This window comes from Bubalus kerabau, chromosome 1 (assembly GCF_029407905.1).
Source record: "Bubalus kerabau isolate K-KA32 ecotype Philippines breed swamp buffalo chromosome 1, PCC_UOA_SB_1v2, whole genome shotgun sequence".
Taxonomy (NCBI): Eukaryota; Metazoa; Chordata; class Mammalia; order Artiodactyla; family Bovidae; genus Bubalus; species Bubalus kerabau.
In genome coordinates, this window is record NC_073624.1 from 20793907 (window position 1) to 20817985 (window position 24079).

At 37.2% G+C, this 24079-nt stretch overlaps 1 protein-coding gene across 12 annotated transcripts in view; it reads left to right on the plus strand.

Moving 5' to 3' along the window:
• The window catches only part of RIMKLB (ribosomal modification protein rimK like family member B), a 134727-nt gene extending 112386 nt beyond the window's left edge, over positions 1-22341 (plus strand). For 6 of the 12 annotated variants that reach the window (XM_055570076.1, XM_055570069.1, XM_055570071.1 and 3 more), the window contains 6 exons: positions 3969-4199; positions 6945-7031; positions 8593-8796; positions 12399-16943; positions 19180-19858; positions 22179-22341. In XM_055570076.1, coding sequence (XP_055426051.1) covers positions 3969-4199; positions 6945-7031; positions 8593-8796; positions 12399-12862 — 986 coding nt within the window. In that variant the 3' untranslated portion in view covers positions 12863-16943; positions 19180-19858; positions 22179-22341. The remainder of the gene's footprint in view (positions 1-3968; positions 4200-6944; positions 7032-8592; positions 8797-12398; positions 16944-19179; positions 19859-22178) is intronic. The other 6 variants (XM_055570064.1, XM_055570056.1, XM_055570084.1 and 3 more) reach the window with 6 other exon arrangements.
• Positions 22342-24079: the final 1738 nt, after the last annotated feature.

Here is a 24079-nt window from a genome sequence, read left to right on the forward strand (position 1 = left end):
TAAGGAGGGATGGTTTGATAGGAAACATAAAATTTATTTTGATGGGAAGCAGGTGAGCAGATAGGAAACACATATATATTCTCAAAAGAATGGATTCTTACATTATGCCTGGTTTTTTGATACTTGATAATTTCTAGATATGTGAGTTCTAACCCAGCCTTAATAAAGACTTTTTAAGTATTTTGTATAACTCTTGAGAATTATTTGACCCTTGGTACTACAGATTTTCATTACTAATTGCCCTATTCTCAAAATTTGGGCAGTTATTTCTTTCTACATTTTTGGGACCTGTGGGACAAATAAGCCAGTGGGTTTTTTTTTTCCCCCTTTAAGTTTAAGAAGACCTTTCTGATGTGGAGATAGACCTGTATTTATGATGGGCAGCAGTCCAATGTGACCAAAGCCCCCTTGCTGCAGTCTTTTTTTTTAATGTCCTATTTAAAATATTGAAAAATAGATTTACAATGAGTTGAGTATTTTAAAGCGTTCAGAATTATGTGGTCTTTTTTTTTTTTTTAAGATTTTACATGTGGTGAATTTAATAGCTTTGTCAGTTAAGTAATGGATTAGTATTCTAGGTTACTGACCTAAACAACTGAATGTTAATTTAGCAGGGTGTAGGGAGTGCTCAGAAGTTATGACTCTGTTATCCTGCCTACTTGCTATTTCCAGGTAGAACTCACAGCCTGAGAAAGAATATGTTAGATTTCTGGTCCAAAATTTGTTTTCGACTACCCCTTCCATTCATGGAAGCCCTTTCAGGCTGTCTAGTGTTGTCATAATTCATCTGTCTTAAATCTTTGAGTGCTTCCTTGATTTTTGGCACAGAGATTATGTGGCTTTTAAATCATGTACAAATAGCACCTTCACTTCCAGTTAAAATACTTAAAGTTATGTCAGCTTTAAAAGATTCCTGAAATCCTGATGAATACTCTTGAACTCTAAAGGATGGAAGAAAAAGAAATGCCAGTCAGCAGAGAGCCTGTCAGTTGTCTGTTTCTTCTTCCCTGAGGATAAAAACACTTAATACTTGATCATGTAGCCAAACTAGACTCAAAAAGCACAGGTGTAGTGAGATTTCCCACTTAATTACTGGCAAGGAGATTAATATCCCAAAGGAATCTTTCCACTAGGAGAAGAATCAGCCCTTAGCACCTTCTCACTTTGCCGTGACAAAGCAGCAGCCTTTTAATACATAATACACTTTATACAAAAAATACAGGAACAGAAATTTTTCCCAGCCCCATTGCTACTCTAAGGTTAACTCATTACTGACTTTTGATGTTTAATCATACACTTAATCCAAAACTTACATCTAGAATATTTACATTGAAATCTCTATCGCAGTACGAAACAAAGTTAGATGAATAGCATCATAAGTTACCATTTAAGATGATAAGCAAAAAAGAAGTGGAATTGAAAGCAGAACTGACAGGTGGCACATTCATTTGGAATGAATAGCTGTGGCCATAATAAGTACAATTGTACTTATTATGTACTTATTAAATAAGTGCAATTGTACCTGTGTATCATGAATAACAGAGATCTAAGGAAAAGAGTCATTTGCCCTGTATTTCAGTTTCGTAAGCTCTACATCAAAGATAAGTTGTATTTACTAAAAGTACCCAAGAGATCAGTAGTACTTTGCCTTTTTTGGGGATTCACATTCGTCTGTACCTGCCCCTGTTTTTCTGGGTAGCCTCAGATCACCTTCTGCTTGCCTGGAGTAATAAAGTGTTTTTGTCACAGGAGGCACTGAATTTCTTTCCATCCTCAGTAATAGCCATTATAGTGTACTATGCAGATCTGACTGCTTTGGGTAAAGTACTCCCATATTCCCAGTTTTTTTTTTGGCAGCAGACTTAGAGTGAAATACTTGCATTACCTTTAATCCCCTGTCTTAAAAGTAGCAAAAACTCCAGTTTAGGGAAATGAGAAGATGAATTTTCTCTTGACAATTAAAGTATCTTTTTTCTGCTCACTCTTCTTTTTACCTTTCATGTAACAAATTTGATTATTTTCTTCTGGTAACACCGACTTTTCTTATTTTTCATAATAATACTTAAGACTAGATTTTTTGAGTTTTTTGACTGATTTTTCTTCAGATTTTTGCTTCCTTCTCGTTGCTGAGATTCATCAGGTCTTGGTCCTAGGAATTTCCATTTTTTCTTTTTCGTTTTTCAGCCTATATGTCCCTATTTCTTAAGTCTTGGGCTGATTCCTGTAGGTGCACATTCAACCCCACCTACCAGGTATGAATTCTGTATACATATGTGTATAGTTCCTACCAGGTATGAATTCTGTATACATATGTGTATAGTTCCTATCCATACTTCAACTATTACAGAATAGTTCTACCTTGATGACCTTATGTTATCACCAAGATCATATCTATGATCCAGAGTCAGCATCTTCTGCCCTAAACCAAATTCCCTTTTCACCTTTTTTCCATTCATTTGGTCACTAGGCTTTTTTCTGATTTCAAGGAAAATGCTGTTTAGATCTTGCCTGTTGAGGCAAGTCAGCATAAAAGCCAAAGAAATGAGAAAATGCAGGATTGCAGAAATCTGCTGCTGCTGATCTCTAGCAGCATGATTATGAGGAGAACGCCTGGAGCCATTGGCCAAAAACCTCACATCTGCTGATGACCACAGCGCTACTCATAACTGCCCCCAGAGATTAATGACTTCTACTTTGACCTTTAAAATAGTGTGTAATTATCTTTCACTGGTGAATTCTCCAATTGGAATCCTGCTGGTAAGGGAGTCTGGGAGGTGTGTCTAGCCACTGCCATACAGGAAAGGATTAAAAGATAGGGATGTATCAATAGGCAATATCAAGCTCGTAACCTCAGTTCCCTTATCAGAACAGATATAGTCTCTTTGACTCAGAATTGTGGATCCAGCAGTTTCACTTCGGAATATTACTTAAAGGAAACAAAATCACTATCTTGAAGATTTATCTGTTACCCCCATGCTCATAGCAGCATTATTCATAATAGTTAGACATGGAAACAAAATTAATGTCCATTGACAAATCAGATGAGTGTATAAAGAAAATATGTTGTACACACACACACTCTCCCTATAAAAGTCTTGGGTATGTAATATGTAGCATGGTGATTACAGGTAGCTGATATACCTTATTTACCAATCTTCCCAACTTCTAGAAGAACCTGACACATAGTAATTAATATTTATTGAATGGATATCCATGAGTAAGGGGTTGATTATATGGTGTATCTTCAAGTATAATTCCACTGACCCCAATAAAGCTATATTTACATTGGCTTAGATGTCTGGTATAATTTTACATGATGAAAGAAAGTGCCACAAAATGATACAAACAAAATATTTGTCAAATTACCTACATATTTTTCTTTACTTAGTTAACATTAGGGGAAATACTAATAATAACCTGGGATGTTGGATGGGATAAATGTATTATATTTTTATATTTGAATGTTTTAATAAGTATATATATTTTAATGAATATAGGTTTTAAGAAGCAACTCGAGTACCTTGTTCCATTATTTGGGACCTTTTCAAAAATAGAATGGTACTGGATAAAACTGAAGAAACCGCTCTTTTAAATACTAAAAGCATATGTAAACACAAAGCTATTTGCTTTTTGAAAGCAAATCTGGACATGTTTCTGTCTTCATAGGGATAAAAAAGACTGTCATAAATCTCTTCATAGAGATTTATGACAGTCTTTTTTATTGAATACATAATATTTCATTGTATTGGCATATACCAGAATTTATTTACCCAGTACATAAATTCTTCTCATTAATTTTTTTTTCTTACAAAAGAAAATGATTTAGGGAGGAATGTGTCTCTGTCTCAGTAAAATGTTAGCAGAATAGTACATTTAGTTTTGAGACCTGAACTTTGGTATGTATCTATTTCTCTGTTTTATTGTATATTCTCCTTTGATGGTTTTGGTTTTATCCCTGTGTATTTCAGGTCTGCGTGTCAATGGAGAACTAATCACCGCCTACCCGCAGGTGGTGGTAGTGAGAGTACCAACCCCTTGGGTGCAGAGTGACAGTGACATCACTGTTTTGCGCCATCTAGAGAAGATGGGATGCAGGCTGATGAACCGACCTCAAGCCATCCTGAACTGTGTTAATAAGTTCTGGACGTTTCAAGAATTGGCAGGTCATGGTGTTCCTCTGCCAGATACTTTTTCTTATGGTGAGTTTACTAATAAGACTTTATTGCCTCAGTTTTAGAGCACTGATAATATAGAAAGCCCTACTAAACTGATAGGGTTATGTGATACAAGGAAATTTGTGAACATGAAAGAACTTCTTATAGAAGTGACTTTAAGTTTTAACAAACTAGGCAGGAGAATTATGAGACTTATCTTTGGTATGGAGAAGGAAATGGCAACCTACTCCAGTACTCTTGCCTGGAAAATTCCATGGATGGAGGAGCCTGGTAGGGGGTCACAAAGTCGGACACGACTGAGCGACTTCACTTCACTTCACTTCTTTGGTATAGGTAGAATGGACTTATCAAACTCTTTCTGTAAAGGGTCAAATAGTGAATATTTTTGGCTTTCCAGGCCATATGTTCTCTTTTGTGACCCTCAGTAAAGCTGTTGTATTGTGAAAGCTGCTGCTGCTGTTTTTTGTTTAGTTGCTAAGTCGTGTCTGACTTTTTTGTGACCCCATGGACTATAGCCTACCAGGCCCCTCCTGTCCATGGGATTTCCCAGGCAAGAATACTGGAGTGGGTTGCCATTTCCTTCTCCAGGGGATCTGTTGACCCAGGGATCGAACCCATATCTCTTACATTGGCAGGCAGGTTCTTTTACCACTGAGCCATCAGGGAACCCTGAAAGCTGCAGTAGACGAAGCTTAAACAGTAAACGTGGCTATTTTGTAGTAAAACTTTATTACAAAAAGGCTATGAGCCAAATCTGTCCTCAGTTTGACAAGCCCTGAGGTAAAAGAATCTGATAATTGCTCTATAGTTTCTGATTATCTTCATTACCATTTTCATGTTACTGCTTCTTAAATATTTTCATATTTTGAAAAAATTAAAGAAAATGACACTAGATATGCTTTAAACCATTGCTTCTGAAGTCATCTGTGGGAGAGGACCATTTTTATATTTTTAAAAAAATTTACTGTGGTTTTTAATACTATAGTGCTCTAAAACCAATTTACAGTATACATAAAGTACTGTAAAAATATCAGAACGATGCCAAATTGTTTTCTTGTGTTTACTCTTCTTATATTTTTCTGGACACATATCAGTAGCAAAGAAGTCACAGAGGCAGAGGTTCCTGACCACACTTGATGAAGTAGCACTGTTATAAACATTGTTGTGTTAATATATTCCTGACTTGCCGGTTTTTCTAGTTTGGAAAGAATCAGGCTTACTATAAATCACTGTAGTTTTTCATTAAAATGTCCAGCCGAATGCTTGAAAAGTTGGAGAGGCTTTAAAAAGAAATTCCTGTCCTCTTGTTATTTTTAATATTTTAAAGAAGGGAACTCAGCCCGTTTGTATGGCATATGTAGATACCATTTCTCTTTTTAGCAATTGCACAAGAAGAGACAATATGAATAGTTCTTTCTTCCTAACAGTTCTTTTTTCTTTTAAAATGTTACAGCTTACCTCATCAGTCTATAGTACTGATTTTAAGAGAATGGAAAGGAGCAAAGTATATTAACCAAATCTGGCTTAAAATGTGGAGACTGGCTAATCATAATTTCTCTTAAGCTACAAATTTATGATATTGCCGTTGTTTAATGAACTTTTTCTTAGTCTGATTATTCTGTCAGCCATGCTGATTTTTTGCAACTACAATCCATTTTTGCTCTTTATCATTTGTTTCTGCTGCTGCTGCTGCTAAGTCGCTTCAGTCGTGTCCGACTCTGTGCGACCCCATAGACGGCAGCCCACCAGGCTCCCCTGTCCCTGGGATTCTCCAGGGAAGAACACTGGAGTGGGTTGCCATTTCCTTCTCCAATGCATGAAAGTGAAAAGTGAAAGTGAAGTTGCTCAGTCGTGTCCGACCCTCAGCGACCCCATGTACTGCAGCCTTCCAGGCTCCTCTGTCCATGGGATTTTCTAGGCAAGAGTACTGGAGTGGGGTGCCATTGCCTTCTCCGATCATTTGTTGCTAGGAAGTATAAACAGAAAGAACAAGATAAAACCTGTGGGTTACCTGAAAAGCTCATGGTAGAATGAACTCTGGTTTATAATAGAGAAAAGAAAAATTAATTTGTGTAGTTGATAAGAGTGAGAGCACACACACACATGCATGTTAGCATTTTTTCAACTTTGGATGAGTCTTCCCCACTGACTCACTCTTCTATTTCTTAATCCAAATAGAATGCTGTATACTAAAGTTGATCTTAGGGCTTCTATTACTTGTGTGGTAGAAGAATAAAGGATGAAAATATGAAAAATAGAACTTCCCTGGGGGTACAGTGGATGAGAATCTGCCTACCAGCGCAGGGGACAGGTTTAACTCTTGGTCTGGGAAGATTCCACATGCTGCAGAGTAACTAAGCCTGTGTGACAGCTGCTGAAGCCTATGTGCCTAGAGCCTGTGCTCTGCAGCAAGAGAACCCACAACAATAAGAAGTCCTATGATGAAGAGTGCCCCTCACTTGCTACAACTAGAGAAAGCCCACACGCAGCAATGAAAATGGAGTGCAACCAAAAATAAAAAATTATGAAAAATGTTAATAAAACTAGGAAACTTTGTGTTAACTTCTTTGATTTGGATATTAGAATGTTTATAGTTTAATAGTTCTTATCAATTTAAAAAGAAGTAGTTTTAAACTGATAGTTAACTGAAGACAAAATTGAGCCATTAAGTTCTTACCTTCTACCTTCTTTGTCTTGCTGACTTTAGATAAAATTTATCATAAAACACCTCTGCTGCTATTCTTAAATTTTATTTTTTGCTCAAACCAGGTGGTCATGAAAATTTTGCTAAAATGATTGATGAAGCAGAAGTACTGGAGTTCCCAATGGTAGTGAAGAATACACGTGGTCATAGAGGTGTGTATGAATTGTTGCTATTATACCTAATATTGAAACTATTCTTCAGAACTTCTAAAGAATTGTAGGGAAATTGCTAGGGGTGTGGTACCTCAGACTTGTGGAAGGCTTTTGTGAGTTGTTGAGTTTTGCTGGAAGCTATTTCTGTTCATTAAGTGGTTATCTTGGACATTTTAAGATGCATACTTAATTTAGACTGAGTCTCAAGTTAATGATCTATCTTCCTTTTCAACAGTACAAGGATTCTAGATCACTAACACCATCGTCCTCATCCCAATTTATGTTTTTTGAAAACAGTATATAAAATATCTTAATAACTTTGGATTAAGTAATGATTTTTTTAAGGGGTAAAATGATTCATAAATCCAAGTACTTCCAAGCTTTAGTGCCTTGACAGATAACTGGATGAGGGTTCAGCTGGGACTTCAGTGCACTGTTTCTACCTGACTTCTCCTGTCAGCCACGAAGTCTCAGGGCTCCTACAGTGACTGCTCCAGTGAACAAAGAATCTGTGTGACCTTTTACACCCTAGCCTCAGAAGTCAGATAGCATTCCTTATTCTGTATTCTGTTGGTTGAAGCAGTTACATCCCCTCCTAGATTCAAGCAGTGGGACATAGATTTCCCCTTCCTCTTAATGAGAAGACTGTCAGAGTATTTATAACTATGTTTTGGTTTTTTTTAAATTTATTTATTTATTTTTTACTTTGATGCTACAAGTGGCTTTTTTTTCCTCTTTTTTTTTTTTTTAATTTTATTTTATTTTTAAACTTTACAATATTGTATTAGTTTTGCCAAATATCGAAGTCAATCCACCACAGGTATACATGTGTTCCCCATCCTGAACCCTCCTCTCTCCTCCCTCCCCATACCATCCCTCTGGGTCGTCCCAGTGCACCAGCCCCAAGCATCCAGTATCGTGACTCGTTTCATACATGATATTCTACATGTTTCAATGCCATTCTCCCAAATCTTCCCACCCTCTCCCTCTCCCACAGAGTCCATAAGACTGTTCTATACATCATTGTCTCTTTTGCTGTCTCGTACACAGGGTTATTGTTAGAGGCTAATTACTTTACAATATTGTATTGGTTTTGCCATACATCAACATGAATCCGCCACGGGTGTACATGTGTTCCCAATCTTGAACCCCCCTCCTACCTCCCTCCCCATACCATCCCTCTGGGTCATCCCAGCGCACCAGTTTTAAAAACAGACACTTCTATTGGCACAAAAGTAGTAATGTACTACTATCTTACTAAATGCAAATATAGTATCTTAATATTGCGTAATATATAAAACATACGTTTTTAACTCAGAAAAATGTTTTACTGATAAGTGAGGCTAGTATTATTGGCTAACCTGAAGAAATACAATTCACAAGAACCCAGCCTCACAATATATACCAGAATAAATTCTGTTAAGAGATTGGGGAATGCAAGAGTGACCATAGACAACTGATTCTGAGAAAGTAGAATGGGACACAAGAAGATACAGGTAGCAGATATCAACTGCATATAGTTTGATGACATACTCATTTCTTACTCTTTTTTTGGTCACAGGCAAAGCGGTTTTCTTGGCTCGAGATAAGCACCATTTGGCTGATCTAAGTCACCTTATTCGCCATGAAGCTCCATACCTGTTCCAGAAGTATGTTAAAGAATCTCATGGAAGGGATGTACGTGTCATTGTTGTGGGAGGCCGTGTGGTTGGCACCATGTTACGCTGTTCTACAGATGGGAGGATGCAAAGCAACTGCTCACTAGGTAAAAGCAATGCAGGAGTTTTTCTGTGATGTAAAGTAGTGTTATTTAAGCTTATTCAATGAGTATTTGTATATAACTCAGATCTTTTTACCTAATAAGTTGCAAAATATATCTTTCACATATAAATATCATTAATAGACTTAACACAAACATAATTTATGTATGTGTAAATTTGCTTTCACCCAGGCTCAATTTGTAACGCAATTCACACACCTATGAAGTGTCTACCAGTTTCCCTCTTTGGTTTTATATTGAATTGGCCAAAAAGTTCTTTTGGGTTTTTCTGTAAGATGTTACAGAACTTTTTTGGCCACCCCAGTATTATTTTCTATATAATTAAGGTTCATTTAGGCTGTGTCCTAACCTATTTAACCTGTTGGTCCAGATAATATTGCAGATTTTCATTTGTTTAAATGTATATTTTCTGAGATCTTTTATTGTTGAAGTGCCTCAGAGCATAGTCTAGGTGTTTTCCTCTTCTCTGTTTATTTTACTTTCTTAGTAATCTTACTTAGCTCGTGGCTTTAAATGCCATTTATATGTTACTCTTCTCAAATTTATCTCTCCAGTTTAGGCATTCTTCTTGAACTTGGGCACACATGTCACTGCTTGTCAATAGCTCCATATAGATAACTGTTAGAGATTTTAGTCTCAACATGTCCAAAACTGAACTCCCCATCTAACTACTTCTTCCAGTATGTCCCACACACTGTTTTCTCCTTATTGTTTATTGGCAGCTGTATCTTTCGAGTTTAGAGTAAATCCTTGGAGTCATCCTTGATCCCTTCACTAGTGTAAGACTTCATGTCCAGACTCCTTGAAATCTCTACTCTGAAAATGCACTACCTCTTATTCCCTCTCTCCCCAGTGAGAGGACTAGAACAGTCTTACTTTCCTTCCTGCTCCCCTCCTCTTGATTCATTTATTCACTGAACAAATATTTTTGAGCATCAAGTACTGTTTTAACAGTATTTTGTATATAACAGTGTACAAAACAGACAAAAATTTCTGCTTTCCTGGGCTTTATATTCCATTGTTCTGGTGAAACCATTTAATAGTTTTAGTTCAAGTATGGATTAGAATTTCTTTTATTGAGTTATCTCTTCTGTTTCAAGAATCAAGAGCTTACTTTATCAATTCCTAGGCTGTCTTTATCTATGTACAGTTAATTATACCCATATTGGGGCTTCCCCAGTGGCTCTGTGATAAAGAATCCACCTGCAGTGCAGGAGATGTAGGAGACACAGGTTCAATCCCTGGGTCAGGAAGATCTCCTGGCGGAGGGCATGGCAACCTACTCCAGTGTTCTTGCCTGGAGAATCCCATGGACAGAGGAGCCTGGTGGGCTACAGTCCACGGGGTCCCAAAGAGTCAGACATGACTGAAGCAACTGGACATGCACACACACATACCCATATTGCAAGAATTATTACTCATCACTCTTTATTCCCCAGCTGCTCCTTCCCATATCTTGAGTTTTTTAGTCATCTGCTGTTAATATCTTTTCTAGATTATTTTCCCTGGATGATGTATGTGAGTGATAGATACCTCAGAGACTGCTTTCTTTTTTAAGAGAGGATGATGTATTGGCTGAGATAGGATCCTGATTGTAAAAGTCTTGCTTCAGTTCTACTGGTTTATAGTTTATGTGTGCATGCTTAATCACATCTGACTGTTTGTGGACCCATGGACTATAGCTTGCCAGGCTTTTCTGTTCGTGGAATTTTCTAGAGAAGAATACTGGAGTAGAGTGCCATTTCCTACTGTGAGTGATCTTCCCGACCAAGGGATCAAACCTGTGTCTCTTGTGTCTCCTGCATTAACAGGTGGATTCTTTACCACTAGTGGCACCTGGGAAGCCTGCTTTATAGTTTACACTTTTACAATTGAATGTCCAAATCTACTCTGATTGGGCAGCGGGGGTGAAGTGGGGGGGGTAGGTAATATATATTCTTTGTAAGTTTTTTGTTTTGTTCTCTTATTTTTGGTGTTTTACTTGAAAAGCTCAGTGTTTTGTCAGGATATTTTTAGATATGTGTCTCTTCTCAGTCTGTCCAATGTGGATTTTAGTAAGGTGTTTCTATCAGACCTACTCGTTTTAAGCCTCAGGAAAACTCTTCTTTCCTTCTTGGGGAGTTTTTCTGATTCAGTTAGCAAATTTTTTGTTCGTGGCTTCACCTCAGTGTTTTTGTATGTGTTTCAAAATATTTCTTAAGCTAGATTTTCCAAGTTATACTCACAAAAGCAACTCTCCTTCATTTCTGCTATGGAAGTTTTTAAGTTGGGTAGTCATTTTTGTTTTAGTTCGGAGAGTTTTTTTGTGCTAAACTTGAACTTAATGCTTTTCTTTTATTCAAATTGTAGGTGGCTTGTTGTTTTTGTTCTTTTTACTGTTCCATCACATCAGAGCTCTGCTCTGGTTATTTGGAGCATTGCAAATGGTTACAGAGCATTAAAGATCCATCAGTACTGTGGATGCCGAGAAGCAGTCTTTAATTCGTTGACTAGTGTGCCCACAAAGCCCTCCTATTTCCTGGGCTTTTCTCCCTTACTCTTCCAGCCTCACTGGTGGTGGTGGTGGTGATAGTGGTGGGCAGGTGGGGAGGGGTACCTGAATCCTACTCATGTGTGCAAAAGACTTTTGGTCTTTTCAGGGTCAGGCAATACTCACATAGTAGTGAGGTTAATTTTCCTTCTGTTGAGCTCTTAAAGCCAAGGTTTTGTCAGAGTTCTTTTGCTTTCTGGTCCTTATCTAAAGCTTCCTGAAGCTGGTCACCAAATTAGAAAATCTAGTTCTAATTCTTTTCTCTCAGATACCAGCAAAGAGTTCCCCTACACTCAGCCAACTGCATTAAGCCCCAGGATCCTTTCAGCTTAGGGATGACACATAGAATAGGGGCTGTTGAGCAAGAGAACCGTGTTCCTAGATTCTATTCTCTGTTGTTGCTGCTGCTGCATCGCTTCAGTCATGTCCGACTCTGTGCGACCTTAGAAACGGCAGCCCACCAGGCTCCCCTGTCCTTGGGATTCTCCAGGCAAGAACACTGGAGTGGGTTGCCATTTCCTTCTCCAATGCATGAAAGTGAAAAGTGAAAGTGAAGTTGCTCATTTGTGTCCGACTCTCAGCGACCCCATGGACCACAGCCTATCAGGCTCCTCCGTCCATGGGATTTTCCAGGCAAGAGTACTGGAGTGGGTTGCCATTGCCTTCTCTGATTCTCTCTTACGCATCTCTATTATTTTTAGAAATCAAAATCTGGAACTGAGAGAAACCAATAACAATATTAGTTTAACTGTATTTTTGCAAAAGTTCCATGTTATTGCAAGTAAGATAGGCTTTAGTCAAAGTTCATTGTCTTCAGAAAATATAACATATTGAAAAAGTACTCACTCATCAATTTGTTGAGACTGGCTTGCAAGAGGATTCCCTAATGAAGGAGTTCTAGACTTCAGAGTCCCAGTTTTACATTAGCAGAGCAGTTTTGTTTTTGCTGTTGATTTAGAAGATTTTGAAGAGATGGTTAACCTTAGCAGGGTTACCTTTAAGGTCCGCTTTAATTTTACTCCAAAAACGTATCACTTCTTTTTTTCTCTTTTGCCAGGTGGTGTCGGGATGATGTGCTCATTGAGTGAACAAGGGAAGCAGCTAGCTATCCAGGTGTCTAATATCCTAGGAATGGATGTGTGTGGCATTGACCTGTTGATGAAAGACGACGGCTCCTTCTGTGTCTGCGAGGCCAATGCAAATGTAGGTTTCATCGCCTTTGATAAGGCTTGTAATCTAGATGTAGCTGGTATCATTGCGGACTATGCCGCCTCCCTTCTGCCCTCTGGCCGGCTCACCCGGCGTATGTCCCTGCTCTCCGTGGTGTCCACGGCCAGTGAGACTAGTGAGCCGGAGCTGGGTCCCCCAGCCAACACTGCTGTCGACAACATGAGCGCAAGTTCCAGCTCTGTTGACAGCGACCCTGAAACCACCGAGCGAGAGCTGCTCACCAAGCTCCCAGGGGGCCTGTTCAACATGAACCAACTGCTAGCCAATGAAATCAAACTCCTGGTGGAGTGATTCCACCGGTAAATAATTAACCAACAAAACCCTTGTAAAACTTTCTTTTTCTTCTTTTCTTTTTTTCTTTCTTTTTTCTTTTCTTTTTTAAACCAACTTGCAATGCTGTTCATGAAAAATGCTCAGGAAGATGAGAAAATTGAGTAGGAGTAGTTAGGAGGGAAGAAGTGGGAGATAGACATGATCTCTGCTATTAAGGTGTTACTTTTATTTACAAATGCTACAGATAGAGAGGCAGAAGAGGTGAGACACAGAAAAATGTTAGGCTCTTGTAGTTACTCTTTTAAGTTACTCAGAAATGTGTAGGCTCTCAGGCCATGAATTTTTTTCATGGTCCTTTTTGTTTTTGTACAGTTGGTACAAATTTCACAGGAGTGTAATTTCATATTGCATTTTAATGGATGAGGTAAACATCCACCTAAATTATAATTTTTTCTTTTTTAAAAATCTGAAAATTCAGCCTATACACTATTAACTAGCAGCTTTATCTTCATATTTACGAAATCCTGAGGGACTCTTTTAGCGACTTTTTTCAACCCTTGATATGGGTGGGAGGGCAACGTGAGTGTGACCCAATAAAAATTTCCTTTAATGACAAAATTGGCATGTTTGCATGATAAAAGGGAAATGAACAGTATTGCAATGTCTGGCACACAAAACAACATTTACTCCATTGTAGATAAAATTGCACTAGTTAAAAATATGTGCATTGACTTGTATTTGTTAGTGTTTTAGCCTTTTTTGAAAGACATATGCTCTGTTAATGTTGCATTTTTTTTTAATACATGCTAGTCTTAACATTCCCTGATCTATGCCTGCATCTTTAAGAATGGCCAAAGTGAAGAAAATGCTACCTTTTTTGTTAACAAGACACTGACTTGAAACATGTGCATTTAAGCCTTTTATTTTTTCCTTTTTTCTTTTGGTGGTTGGGCATTTAAAGAATAAGGACAAGGAAAAATATTTTGGGGGAGCAAATCAAGGGCCTATAAGTTCCTGACTATAAAACTGAAGTGATTCCATCATTATTTATTTGCATTTTTCACATTTTAAGAGGGTGTTGTGTGTGTGTGCATGTGTGTGCGCATGTGCTTGCACACACATGCATGTTTATGTGTTTGCTTTTTGTTTACACCAACCAATCAAAAAGGATAGATACTAGAAAATGGAGCATGATGGGAAACACAGTTTTTTACTTAAAAAAAAAACAAAAAACAGTCAAGTTGTTTTCATAACTGTACTCTGCTGGGTAGAGGTACTCACCTGAAGATATGAGGAGAATAGATGCTTTTTAGGCATTTGTGTATATGTGTGTTGTTTGCTTTTTTCTTTGATTCTAGACTGTCCAGTGTATGATTTATTCAAGGCTACATGCTTTCCCTCTGCTTCTTGCTGTGCATTTTTTCCTGTTACACATAGATTTTGCGGTGGGGTAGACTGAACATTTTTTGTTTGGGGACTTAGCAGTCTCTTATAGCCCTACTCTGAAGCCTTCAATATTCTCTTTATATTTCTTTATTTCTGAATTCATAAAAGCCCCCAAACTGCATATAATATGAGCCTTTAAACATGGGAAACTATTCCAACGAATGGTTTGGAAGGTGTGTTAAGAAGTAGAGATGATCCAGAATTCAACGTAATTTTTTTAAGCAGCAAGTTCCATCTCCCTACAATCCTCTGAAGCTTTTTACCCAAGTCCTTTCTTGCCTCTCCAGTGCTTTTTTTCCTTCAGATGGACCTTAAACATAATTTCTTGGACACTTACTAGAGAGACTTCGAGGCAATAAGATCAGTATTAACCAGTTCTAACAGAGGTTTGATCATGCTTATTGTACAGTTTTTCCCCCATTTAAAAAAAAAAAGGAATGTAATAAAATTTGTTTTCTTTTCCATAGAATTAAATAATATTAAAATGGAGTGAAAGGTTGATTGTTGACAAATAGAATAGTACCTCTAATCTGTGCAGTGTCTCATTTCACCTTAGTAAAAGATGTATAAGAGGAGTTTCTGGTTTACTTTAGGATATTCTAATCTCATCTAAAAGAATTTGACTTGTACCAGGTTATCGTGGGACATATTGTGGCATATATAAGTACCTCTGGCTCACTTGGTACTTGTTTTACTGAATGACCATACTTTGGAAGGTGCACACTATTTGGGATAGAGAACTGAAAAGGGAGAATATTTAATTAAATCATAATTCATATGTGTATAGAGACCATCTGGTTGCCACATAGATTATGACACATATACTTGGAATAGTTACATATCACATGTATATAGGTCAGTGCAGTTTAAAACACAAGTAGAATACCTCTCTCTCTGATGAAAAACTCAAGGTTTCTGTTGGATGGGATAAGGCACCAGGAAAGATACAGGTGTAGCCTTGTAAAAAATTATCAAATTGACCAACTACGTTAGAAAAAATATCTGAGATTATTTCACTGTTACTTTTGCTCACTATCCATCTTTTGTGCATTCACACTCTATTAAAACATAGCCTTACCAACCTACTTCTAGATCATACACTCATATGTTAGAATGAGAAGGGCAAGAATGGTCATCTTAGAGTTAAAGAACACAAATGTCCTCTTGAATTCTCTCAAAAAAGTAAAGACTATGAAAAAACCATACTGGAAGAACCCAAATAAACCAGCCCAGATATTTAAGTGAAAGTTAAATATATTTTCATATTGTTTAGTAAATTTCTTAAAATCTTTATTGCTATTATGAGAGTTAAAAATGTGTATTAACTAAATATGTATAGTTGTTATCATGTGAAAATCTGAATTATTGTAAAACTATTATATATTGTTAAAATTGTAATTCTGAATTGTATTTAAACATAATTCTTTCTGATATTGCTTTTATGTCACCCATGATGAAAAGCGGACTATATATATATACACAAACATACAGATATGAACTATTCCATTTAAAAGTTTTAATAGTTATTTTCTTTTGATTGGTCATTTCTGCTGGCTTTAATTCCACTGAACTTTGAAATATTTCTGTATATGCTATCAAATAAGAAAACATCCTGGAATATTTAGGAAAAAAATCCATTGAGAGACTTGTTTTCATCAACCACTTTATCAGACTTTTGAGAAGGTATTGAAGACATTGAAAGAAGTCATTGACTTTCATGATCATCTCTTCTTTTTCTCAAGAAGAAAACAAGGAAAAAGAAATTCTCTTCCTTCAATGAATCCCCAGTTTGGGGTCTGGGGCGCTTAGAGACATTGTGAAATCCAATCTTGTGTTACATTTTTCTGCTGGCTCACTCACTCTTTTTGAGAAGGTTTATGGGCTATATGGCTGGTGAGACACGATCCCCTCCTAAGAAAATGTAGGTGCTCAGACAGGTAACCTCTGCTGCTACTGTTTTTATTTGTTTGTTTGTTTGTTTAATTTCTTTTAAAATTTGTTTTTGTTGTACTAGGATATTTTTTAATGTAATATATTGCAGGATTTATAACGAGGTACTGCTTTCTTTCTTTCCTTTTTTTTTTTTTTCCTTAAAAAACAAAACAAAACAAAATTTCATTTAAGATACATTTAGGCGCCTTTGAAGCTTGGATTTTGGAATGTTTCAGTAGTGGACAGAAATCTGCTGTTGGAATCTCCTAGTCTTCCAGGTTTAATTTGAAATGTTTTTAGTTTTGTTTTGGATTTTTGTGTGATATTTTATTTCCTTTATACCAATTGCCCTTTTGCCATGCTGTTTTGGGGTGGCTGCCTAACTCTAGTGACAGTTCTTTCTACATTAACGAAAATGTGGTGTTTTAAATTCCATAATGTTTTGCATTTTTTAAATTGTTTTTAAAGAAATATTCTAACTGCTTGCACTATTACTGTTCTTTGCCAGCCTTTTCAGGAGCCAAAAAAACAAAAACAAACAAACAAAAAAATACCCAGAGAAAAAACTTTCCTTCTTCCCCCTTCCTGATGATGAGTGAGAAGTATTGAGAACTTTCGGGGTCAGTGCCCTTCTAAACTCCCCTTCCCCCAATAATGCAGCTGTAGAGTGAATGGTAAATGCAGCGGTTTGGATTCAGGCACAACCCCAGCCTGCCGGCAGGTAATTTGATTCTCCTTTTTTTTTTCCATCACAAGGCTAACCTTACTTTCTTTTTAAAAGTTCCTTTCTTTATGTACTTTGAAGGCACCCATGGGTTTGTAATTACTTTTGTTTCAAAAAACAATGTGTAAATTCATCTAGCAAATAATTTACTTATAGAAAAACCTTTGGGGGTAAAGTTTGAATTAGTTGGGATGAACTCAGAACTTTCTTGGGGGATTTGCTTTAGCCATTTAGATCTTTCCGTTTCTTGCATATATGTCTATAATTATTTCAGAGTGTGACTTTTTTGGCTTTGTTTTTGTTTTGGGTTTGTATGTTTCTTCCATTGTGCTACTCTGGCTTAAGCTTTTTCAGAGGTTGGTGTTCCGAATACACAGTGAGCTCACAGTATAAAGACATCAATTAGGAGTTGACAGGTATGGAAAACTAGAGTTTTGAAAAGGTAAAATTAGGTTCTAGGTTATATATATGGTAAAAACTCACCATAGCCCTCAGTTGACCTTAGTAGTGCTTCTCTTTCTCTGACTTCATTATAAAAGTGAAAGATAATGAGACCAAGATAATAGAGAGTGTTTATTTCAGGAGCAGCATAATTTCAGAACAAATGATTTTAGTGTTTCTGAAACACTAGTTCTCACAAAGAGGTAGATGTCAGCAGACATCATGAAGTAATAGTTTAAACATTCAAAAAGTTATAGGTTGAATAGATTGGAGGGCACTTCTGAAGCACAAGCTCTTGAAGCAATTTATTAATTCCATGGAGTAAAGTTAGTGGCCGAAATAGGAATATAACTTAGCCATTTTAACAGCCTTCCCGTTAGTTAATATACTATCCCCTCCTCTGTCTATCCCAGTCCATCTATCCTTTTCCTTCTTTTTCTTGTCCTTCCTGAAGTTTAGCTCTAATATGAGTTTTGGAAGATAATCCTCTTTCTGATAGGTAGGATTTTAGTGGCAGAAGTCAAGACCTTTCCAAACTTCTCTTTGGATGTCCTATCCCAAGAAGGCTGTAAGTCTGATAACCCTCCAGGTTAGTGAATAGGGAATCCTGGCTTGTAATGTGGTTTCTACTGCTAAAGGCATATAATAAGTTACTAATAAGGTACTAACTTGTTGTGCTTCAGTTCACTCCTGTGAGGTAGGGATAATCATTCCCGTAGCATCTTAAGATTTAAAATATTTATATCTTGAACTGAAATTTACTAACCAAGGAATCCCACTGCACTCATGCAGTAATTTATGATGTATACTAAATAGGCTTGAATGGAAGGACCTTGTTCTGTTGCTGATAAGAATGGCCAGCATTAGAGTGTATATACTATGTGATTACTTGGAACGTGGAGGATTGTGAACCTCCATTCCGCTGCCTTCCCCACTTCCCCCTCCCTGAAGATCACTTACATGTTAAGAATGATTACTTTCAGATTTCACTATATTCAAACTATATTAGATGGTCCTTATATAGCGTATATACCTGGCTGCTGTTGTGTGGTTTGGGAACATGAGGGGTGGGGTGAATTGTTGTTGTTTTAGGTTTCAGTCAGACAGCCATCCCTGTGCCCCAGTTCCCAGAAGCACAGCAGGCCTCTAGAAGCATCCGTGGGAACGGCGCAGTCCTGACATCAGCAACTCTCCTGCTCAGGCTCATCCCATATCCAGAGGTCAAAGGGTGGGGCTTGAGATGGGGGAAGGAATGAAAAAGCAGAAACAATGTCACTGCAGTGCCACTGTTGACCAGCCTTTCTTTAGTGCTTATGTCAGTGTTTGCTTAATTTTTTTTAAGTTGACCAAAAAAGATTTTACTTCGGGAGTAAAGGTAGTGGGAGGGTGGAACAAAAACATGCCATTTTTACTAGTTCATTATTATCACTAGCTCATTCTTGCATATTGTTCTTTAGTAGCTAATAAAGAATAAATGAAACTTAGACCTCAGTAATAAGGAAAATGCGAATACAAGTGAATCTCAGGATACTAAAAAAGAGAAAAAGCATTTTTGTGGTATTAATTTCCAGTTCTACAACAGTTATTACATTTGTCACTGTGTCTCCCTTTTTTTGCCTTAATTCTTCTATGTATGTTTACAGTATGAGAAAATGTGCCTTTTTTTTTTTTTTTTTTTTTTTGGTGGTCAGTCCTTTTAAAAAGACCTAATGAAATTACTACTCTTTTGCAAAAAAAAAAATACACCCATTGCTTATATGGGCATACAAATGCTACCCTATTTTAAATGTAGGTGGCGTATGTGTTCGTGTTTTAATGTATTCAGAGCCATTGGGCAATAAGCAGTCCAGAACATTGAAAACTCAAGCAGGTAAAGCACCTAACACCCTTAGTTTCTAGAATTACTTTTAAAAGCTCCTTTATTGCTGCATCTTCCATGAGTCTTTTGGTAGTCTCTGAACTTAAAATTTGCAGGAGTTGTAGACTACCTAGTCAAAATGTTAAGTTATGCATTTATTATTTGTAGGGACAGGTGAAGAAGAAAAGTGTTAACAGACAAGAAATGGCTCCTTGAGATGGCAACTGCTGAGTGTCTGAATCTCTCCCCCTCCCCCAGCTCAGCATGAACATTGATCATACCTGTTTTGATTTTCTGTGATTGGGATTTTTGTTGTTTTAACTTTTGGCGGGGAGGTTTCAGGGAAACAGGAAGTTCATGCACATGTGAAAATATGAAATGTTAAACAAAGGAAGCTTTCTATTTAATGTGACTAGTAAGCAAGAACCTTTTCTATATACTCTTCTGCTGCAGCAGAGAAATAAACTGGTAGGTGGCAGCAGAAGAAAGAATTCTTCAGATTGATGGCTACTGGCAGTCTGCATAGGAGAAGAGAGAGAACGTGACATACCATGTCCAGCAACAGGGCAGAAATGGAAACAGGACTGCAATTGCTGATCTTGACTCTAAAATGGTAAGTTAATTTCAAGAATGTGTTTTCAGTCTGATACCAGTGTTCCATAAATTACTGTGGTGCGTAACCATGAATGGCTATAAATTTTTGATGTAGAATGAATTTGTCCTAGAGTACTATCATTCTTTAAATTAGGGGAGAAAAATAGCAATATGTAAAATTAGAGACTTCCAGTATATTGATACATGTAAATTTTTTTTATCTCAACTTTATTGAGGTATAAGTGACAGATAAAATTTTAAGAAAGTGTACAACATGGTAATTTGATACTTATTGTGAAAAGATTTCCCCCATCAAGTGCTAACATATTCCATATGGGGACTTTAATGATGGTAAAAATTTATGCTATCTCATAGTAAATATAACCTCCCATTTTTAGGGGGAGCATTAGGGGGATAACTACAGAAGTTATATAATTTGACAAAGTTTGGGGCCGAAAATGATCTTGCCATCTCTTTCCTTTCTAGTCCCATTTCCTTATCACTGTCTGCCCATCAGTCCCTTCTGCACATCCACCTTCTCTCTTGCTTATTTGGCTCTTCCTTCCCTCTCCTCTTTCTCTGGTTGTGCTTCCACTGGCTTGGTATTTCTCCTACCTCTGTCTCTCCGTGCTTCTCTTTCTCACTCAGTCCCTGTGGATTTTACTTCATCTCCCCTCTGGCCTACCTTTGTTTCTGTTCTGAGAAACAAAACAATCTGCAACAAAGATAGAGCATTATATTCTGAATTTCTTTTTCTGACAGATTTCTATGCTAGTAATGGAAGAAGTAGATAGTTAAGTAGACTGATTGTGTATACTTGGAATAAAGGATTTACAGTAACATGAAGCTGAAATAACTGATATCATCATTTAAATACATGGTGAATTTTCTTTTTTTAAAAAATGGTGTAAAAAGTCACCTATTAAAAATCGATTAATGCTAAACACAGCTTTACATATATTAGAATGGAACATAAGAATACATGGCTTCAGTTAATAAGATTACAATTTCTAAATTTTTAAAAAGAGATCTGTCACATTTTGGTTAGTATATGGAGATGTCAGTGCTTTAGAGATGAAAAAAAATCAACAGCTTGGATCTTAATTGGAGCCAAAATTTATTGCTCATTGAATAACTTACAGAAAATGTAGTCTGGAGCAGTAGAGGAAGAACCTTTTAAGTTTAATTTTGTTTGTTCAGGCATTTTGTTACAGTAACTTTTTGTGATATTTTTTCTCTTCTTGGTGCTGACTAAAATAAAACACTGTTGTCTATATGATAGGATTGTTAGGGAGTAATATTACTGACACATTTTTTGTATAACTGTTATTTATAACAATATAAAATTCAGTGTCTAAAATTAGGTTGATTTTTGTAAGATAGCACATATCTCTCTAAAGTGAAGTCGCTCAGTTGTGTCTGACTCTTCACAATCTCATGGACTGTAGCCTACCAGGCTCCTTTGTCCATGGAATTTTCCAGGCAAGAGTACTGGAGTGTGTTGCCATTCCCTTCTCCAGGGGATCTTCCCGACCCATGGATCGAACCCAGGTCTCCCGAACTGCAGGCAGACCTTCTAAGCCACCAGGGAAGCCCATATCTCTATAGTACAGTTTAAATCAGTCATTAGAAAAATATGCTTACTTGATGTGTAACTGAAATAAGTCACAAAACTCCAGGGACAAAAACAAAATTTTGGCTGTGGTATTATTGGCAACATCTTGAAAAAAATAGATAAAATAATGGACCTATAAATGAACTGTTGATTGCAGAAAGAAAATTCCAGGAAATAAGAATAGTTTCTTCTGAAGAAGAGTCAAGTAAATTTGACAAGTAAGAATGATATACCTTAGACCTTTTGTCAGTTGAGATCACCAAGGTAAAATGTGGTGATTACAAAAAGATACGGTTATGGTTTTTGGCAGCAGTCTAGACAATTTACATGGAGAAGGCGATGGCACCCCACTCGAGTACTCTTGTCTGGAAAATCTCATGGATGGAGGAGCCTGGTAGGCTGCAGTCCATGGGGTCGCTAAGAGTCGGACACGACTAAGTGACTTCACTTTCACTTTTCACTTTCATGCATTGGAGAAGGAAATGGCAACCCACTCCAATGTTCTTGTCTGGAGCATCCCAGGGACAGGGGAGCCTGGTGGGCTGCCATCTATGGGTTTGCACAGAGTCAGACATGACTGAAGTGACTTAGCAGCAGACAATTTACTATTTTTTATTGTTAAATTAGCTACCCTGTGTATCTTCTTTTTCTTTTCTCTCATCCTATTTATAGATACTATTTAAATCTGTGGTTTGAGTGAGCTGTATGTGTTTTTGCCCTCTAGGTTCTTTTGGTCTCACAGAATGGATGAAGATTGATCTTGACTGGATACTTTTTCAAATGGAGGATAGAAGTAACACAAAACAAGGCAACAGTAGCTCTCCAGTGTTTGGTTCAATGTGCTTTATTTCTAAAATAAAAACACCAGAACTGGGAATGAAACAGCATGGGGTGTGATTCATTCTTCTGTCAGTTATCCCTGCCCACTGCATTTTGTGTGAATTCACTTGAGTCCGTATTTCTAGGCTTGTTCCACATGGGTCATTCCTTGTTTCTCTTCTTCACTTTTTGCAAGCTGGAACTCCTTGGTTCTTGACAGACTGATCTCTGTATAATATATTCTGATATGATTATTACTTTTGGCAGAAAGACAGACACTAAAACATGTATTATGTGGAATTTCTCCTACCCCTTTCATCTCAGTATATCTGTCCATGCTGAATAATTGTTGCCATGTTTTTGTCTCTGAAGAAGTGCAGCCTTTTTCCTGTTACTCTGACAAGGCTCTGGCATACACCTGTCATAGCACTGCTCACTATGTTTTAATCTTGTGACTGGAGACCATGTCTGACTTAGTTTATTTAAACTGTAGGGGATCTGATAACATACATGTATACACAGAGGCAGCTATCATACTTTTGGTAAAGAATGGCCTTTGTATTTGATACAAATTCTGATTTCAGTACTTACTGTTTACATGGCCTTTGAGAAGTCACCTGCAAGCCATAAAGGAGTGTTTATAAGAAAAATGGAAATAATTGTACTTGCTTTTTACTAGGTTAATGTCTAAGTAGTAGCTAAACTATAATACATGTATAATTCTTAGCATATAGTTGAGTATTTAATAAATACTGTCCTTGAATTCTGTAAATTTTGGTTATTGAAATCTTATTCAAGACCTGCTGAATCTGAATTTTTCTTGATTTCCTTTCAGTTTTATTATTTAAGCTCCTTTCAGATGATCTTTTGGTTGGATCACTGTGTGTGCGCATATGTGTGTGTGTGAGAAATTTCTCAATACAGACAGGATTATTCCATATTTCCACATGTCATTGACTAAGGAATTTCATATTAAAACAACAACAACAACAACTTTTATCTTGGGACTTGCCCGGTGATCCAGTGGATAAGACTCCCAGTGCAGGGGACCTGGGTTTGATCCCTGGTCAGGAAACGTAAGATCCCACATGCCAAGACTAGGCCCGAGTGCCATAATTACCGAGCCTGCATACTGCAATGAAGACCCATTGCAGCCCAGATAAATTAAAACACAAAACGCTTTTATTCCCCCCACCCCCATTAGCTCATAACAAAAATATTCTTTTCTTTGGATTTGCCTGGTCATCCAGTGGCTAAGACTCTGCACCCCCAAAACAGGGGGCCTAGGTTCCATCCCTGGTCAGAGAACTAGATCCTACATGCTACAAGTAAGAGTTTGCATGCCACAACTAAAACAAAGCCTACATGCTGCAGCTGGGACCTGGCACAGCCAAAAAAAATTTTTTTTTTTACTGTTTGTGTTACATGCAACCAAAGAATTCTACTAATGATACAGGGAAGGAGACTGAAGGAAGAAAAACCTTGATAGATTTTTCTTAGGGTAACCAATTGAAAAGAATTTGAGCACAAATTCAACCTTGCTAGAAGAGCTAGTATTTTCAGGGGGGAATATGTATACTAATGGTAAAAAATGAAGCACAAGCTGGAATCAAGATTGCCGGGAAAGAGATCAATAACTTCAGATATACAGATGACACCACCCTTATGGCAGAAAGCAAAGAACTAAAGACCCTCTTGAGGAAAGTGGAAGAGGAGAGTGAAAAAGTTGGCTTAAAAGTCAACGTTCATAAACCTAGGATCATGGCATCTGGTCCCATCACTTCATGGCAAATGGATGGGGAAACA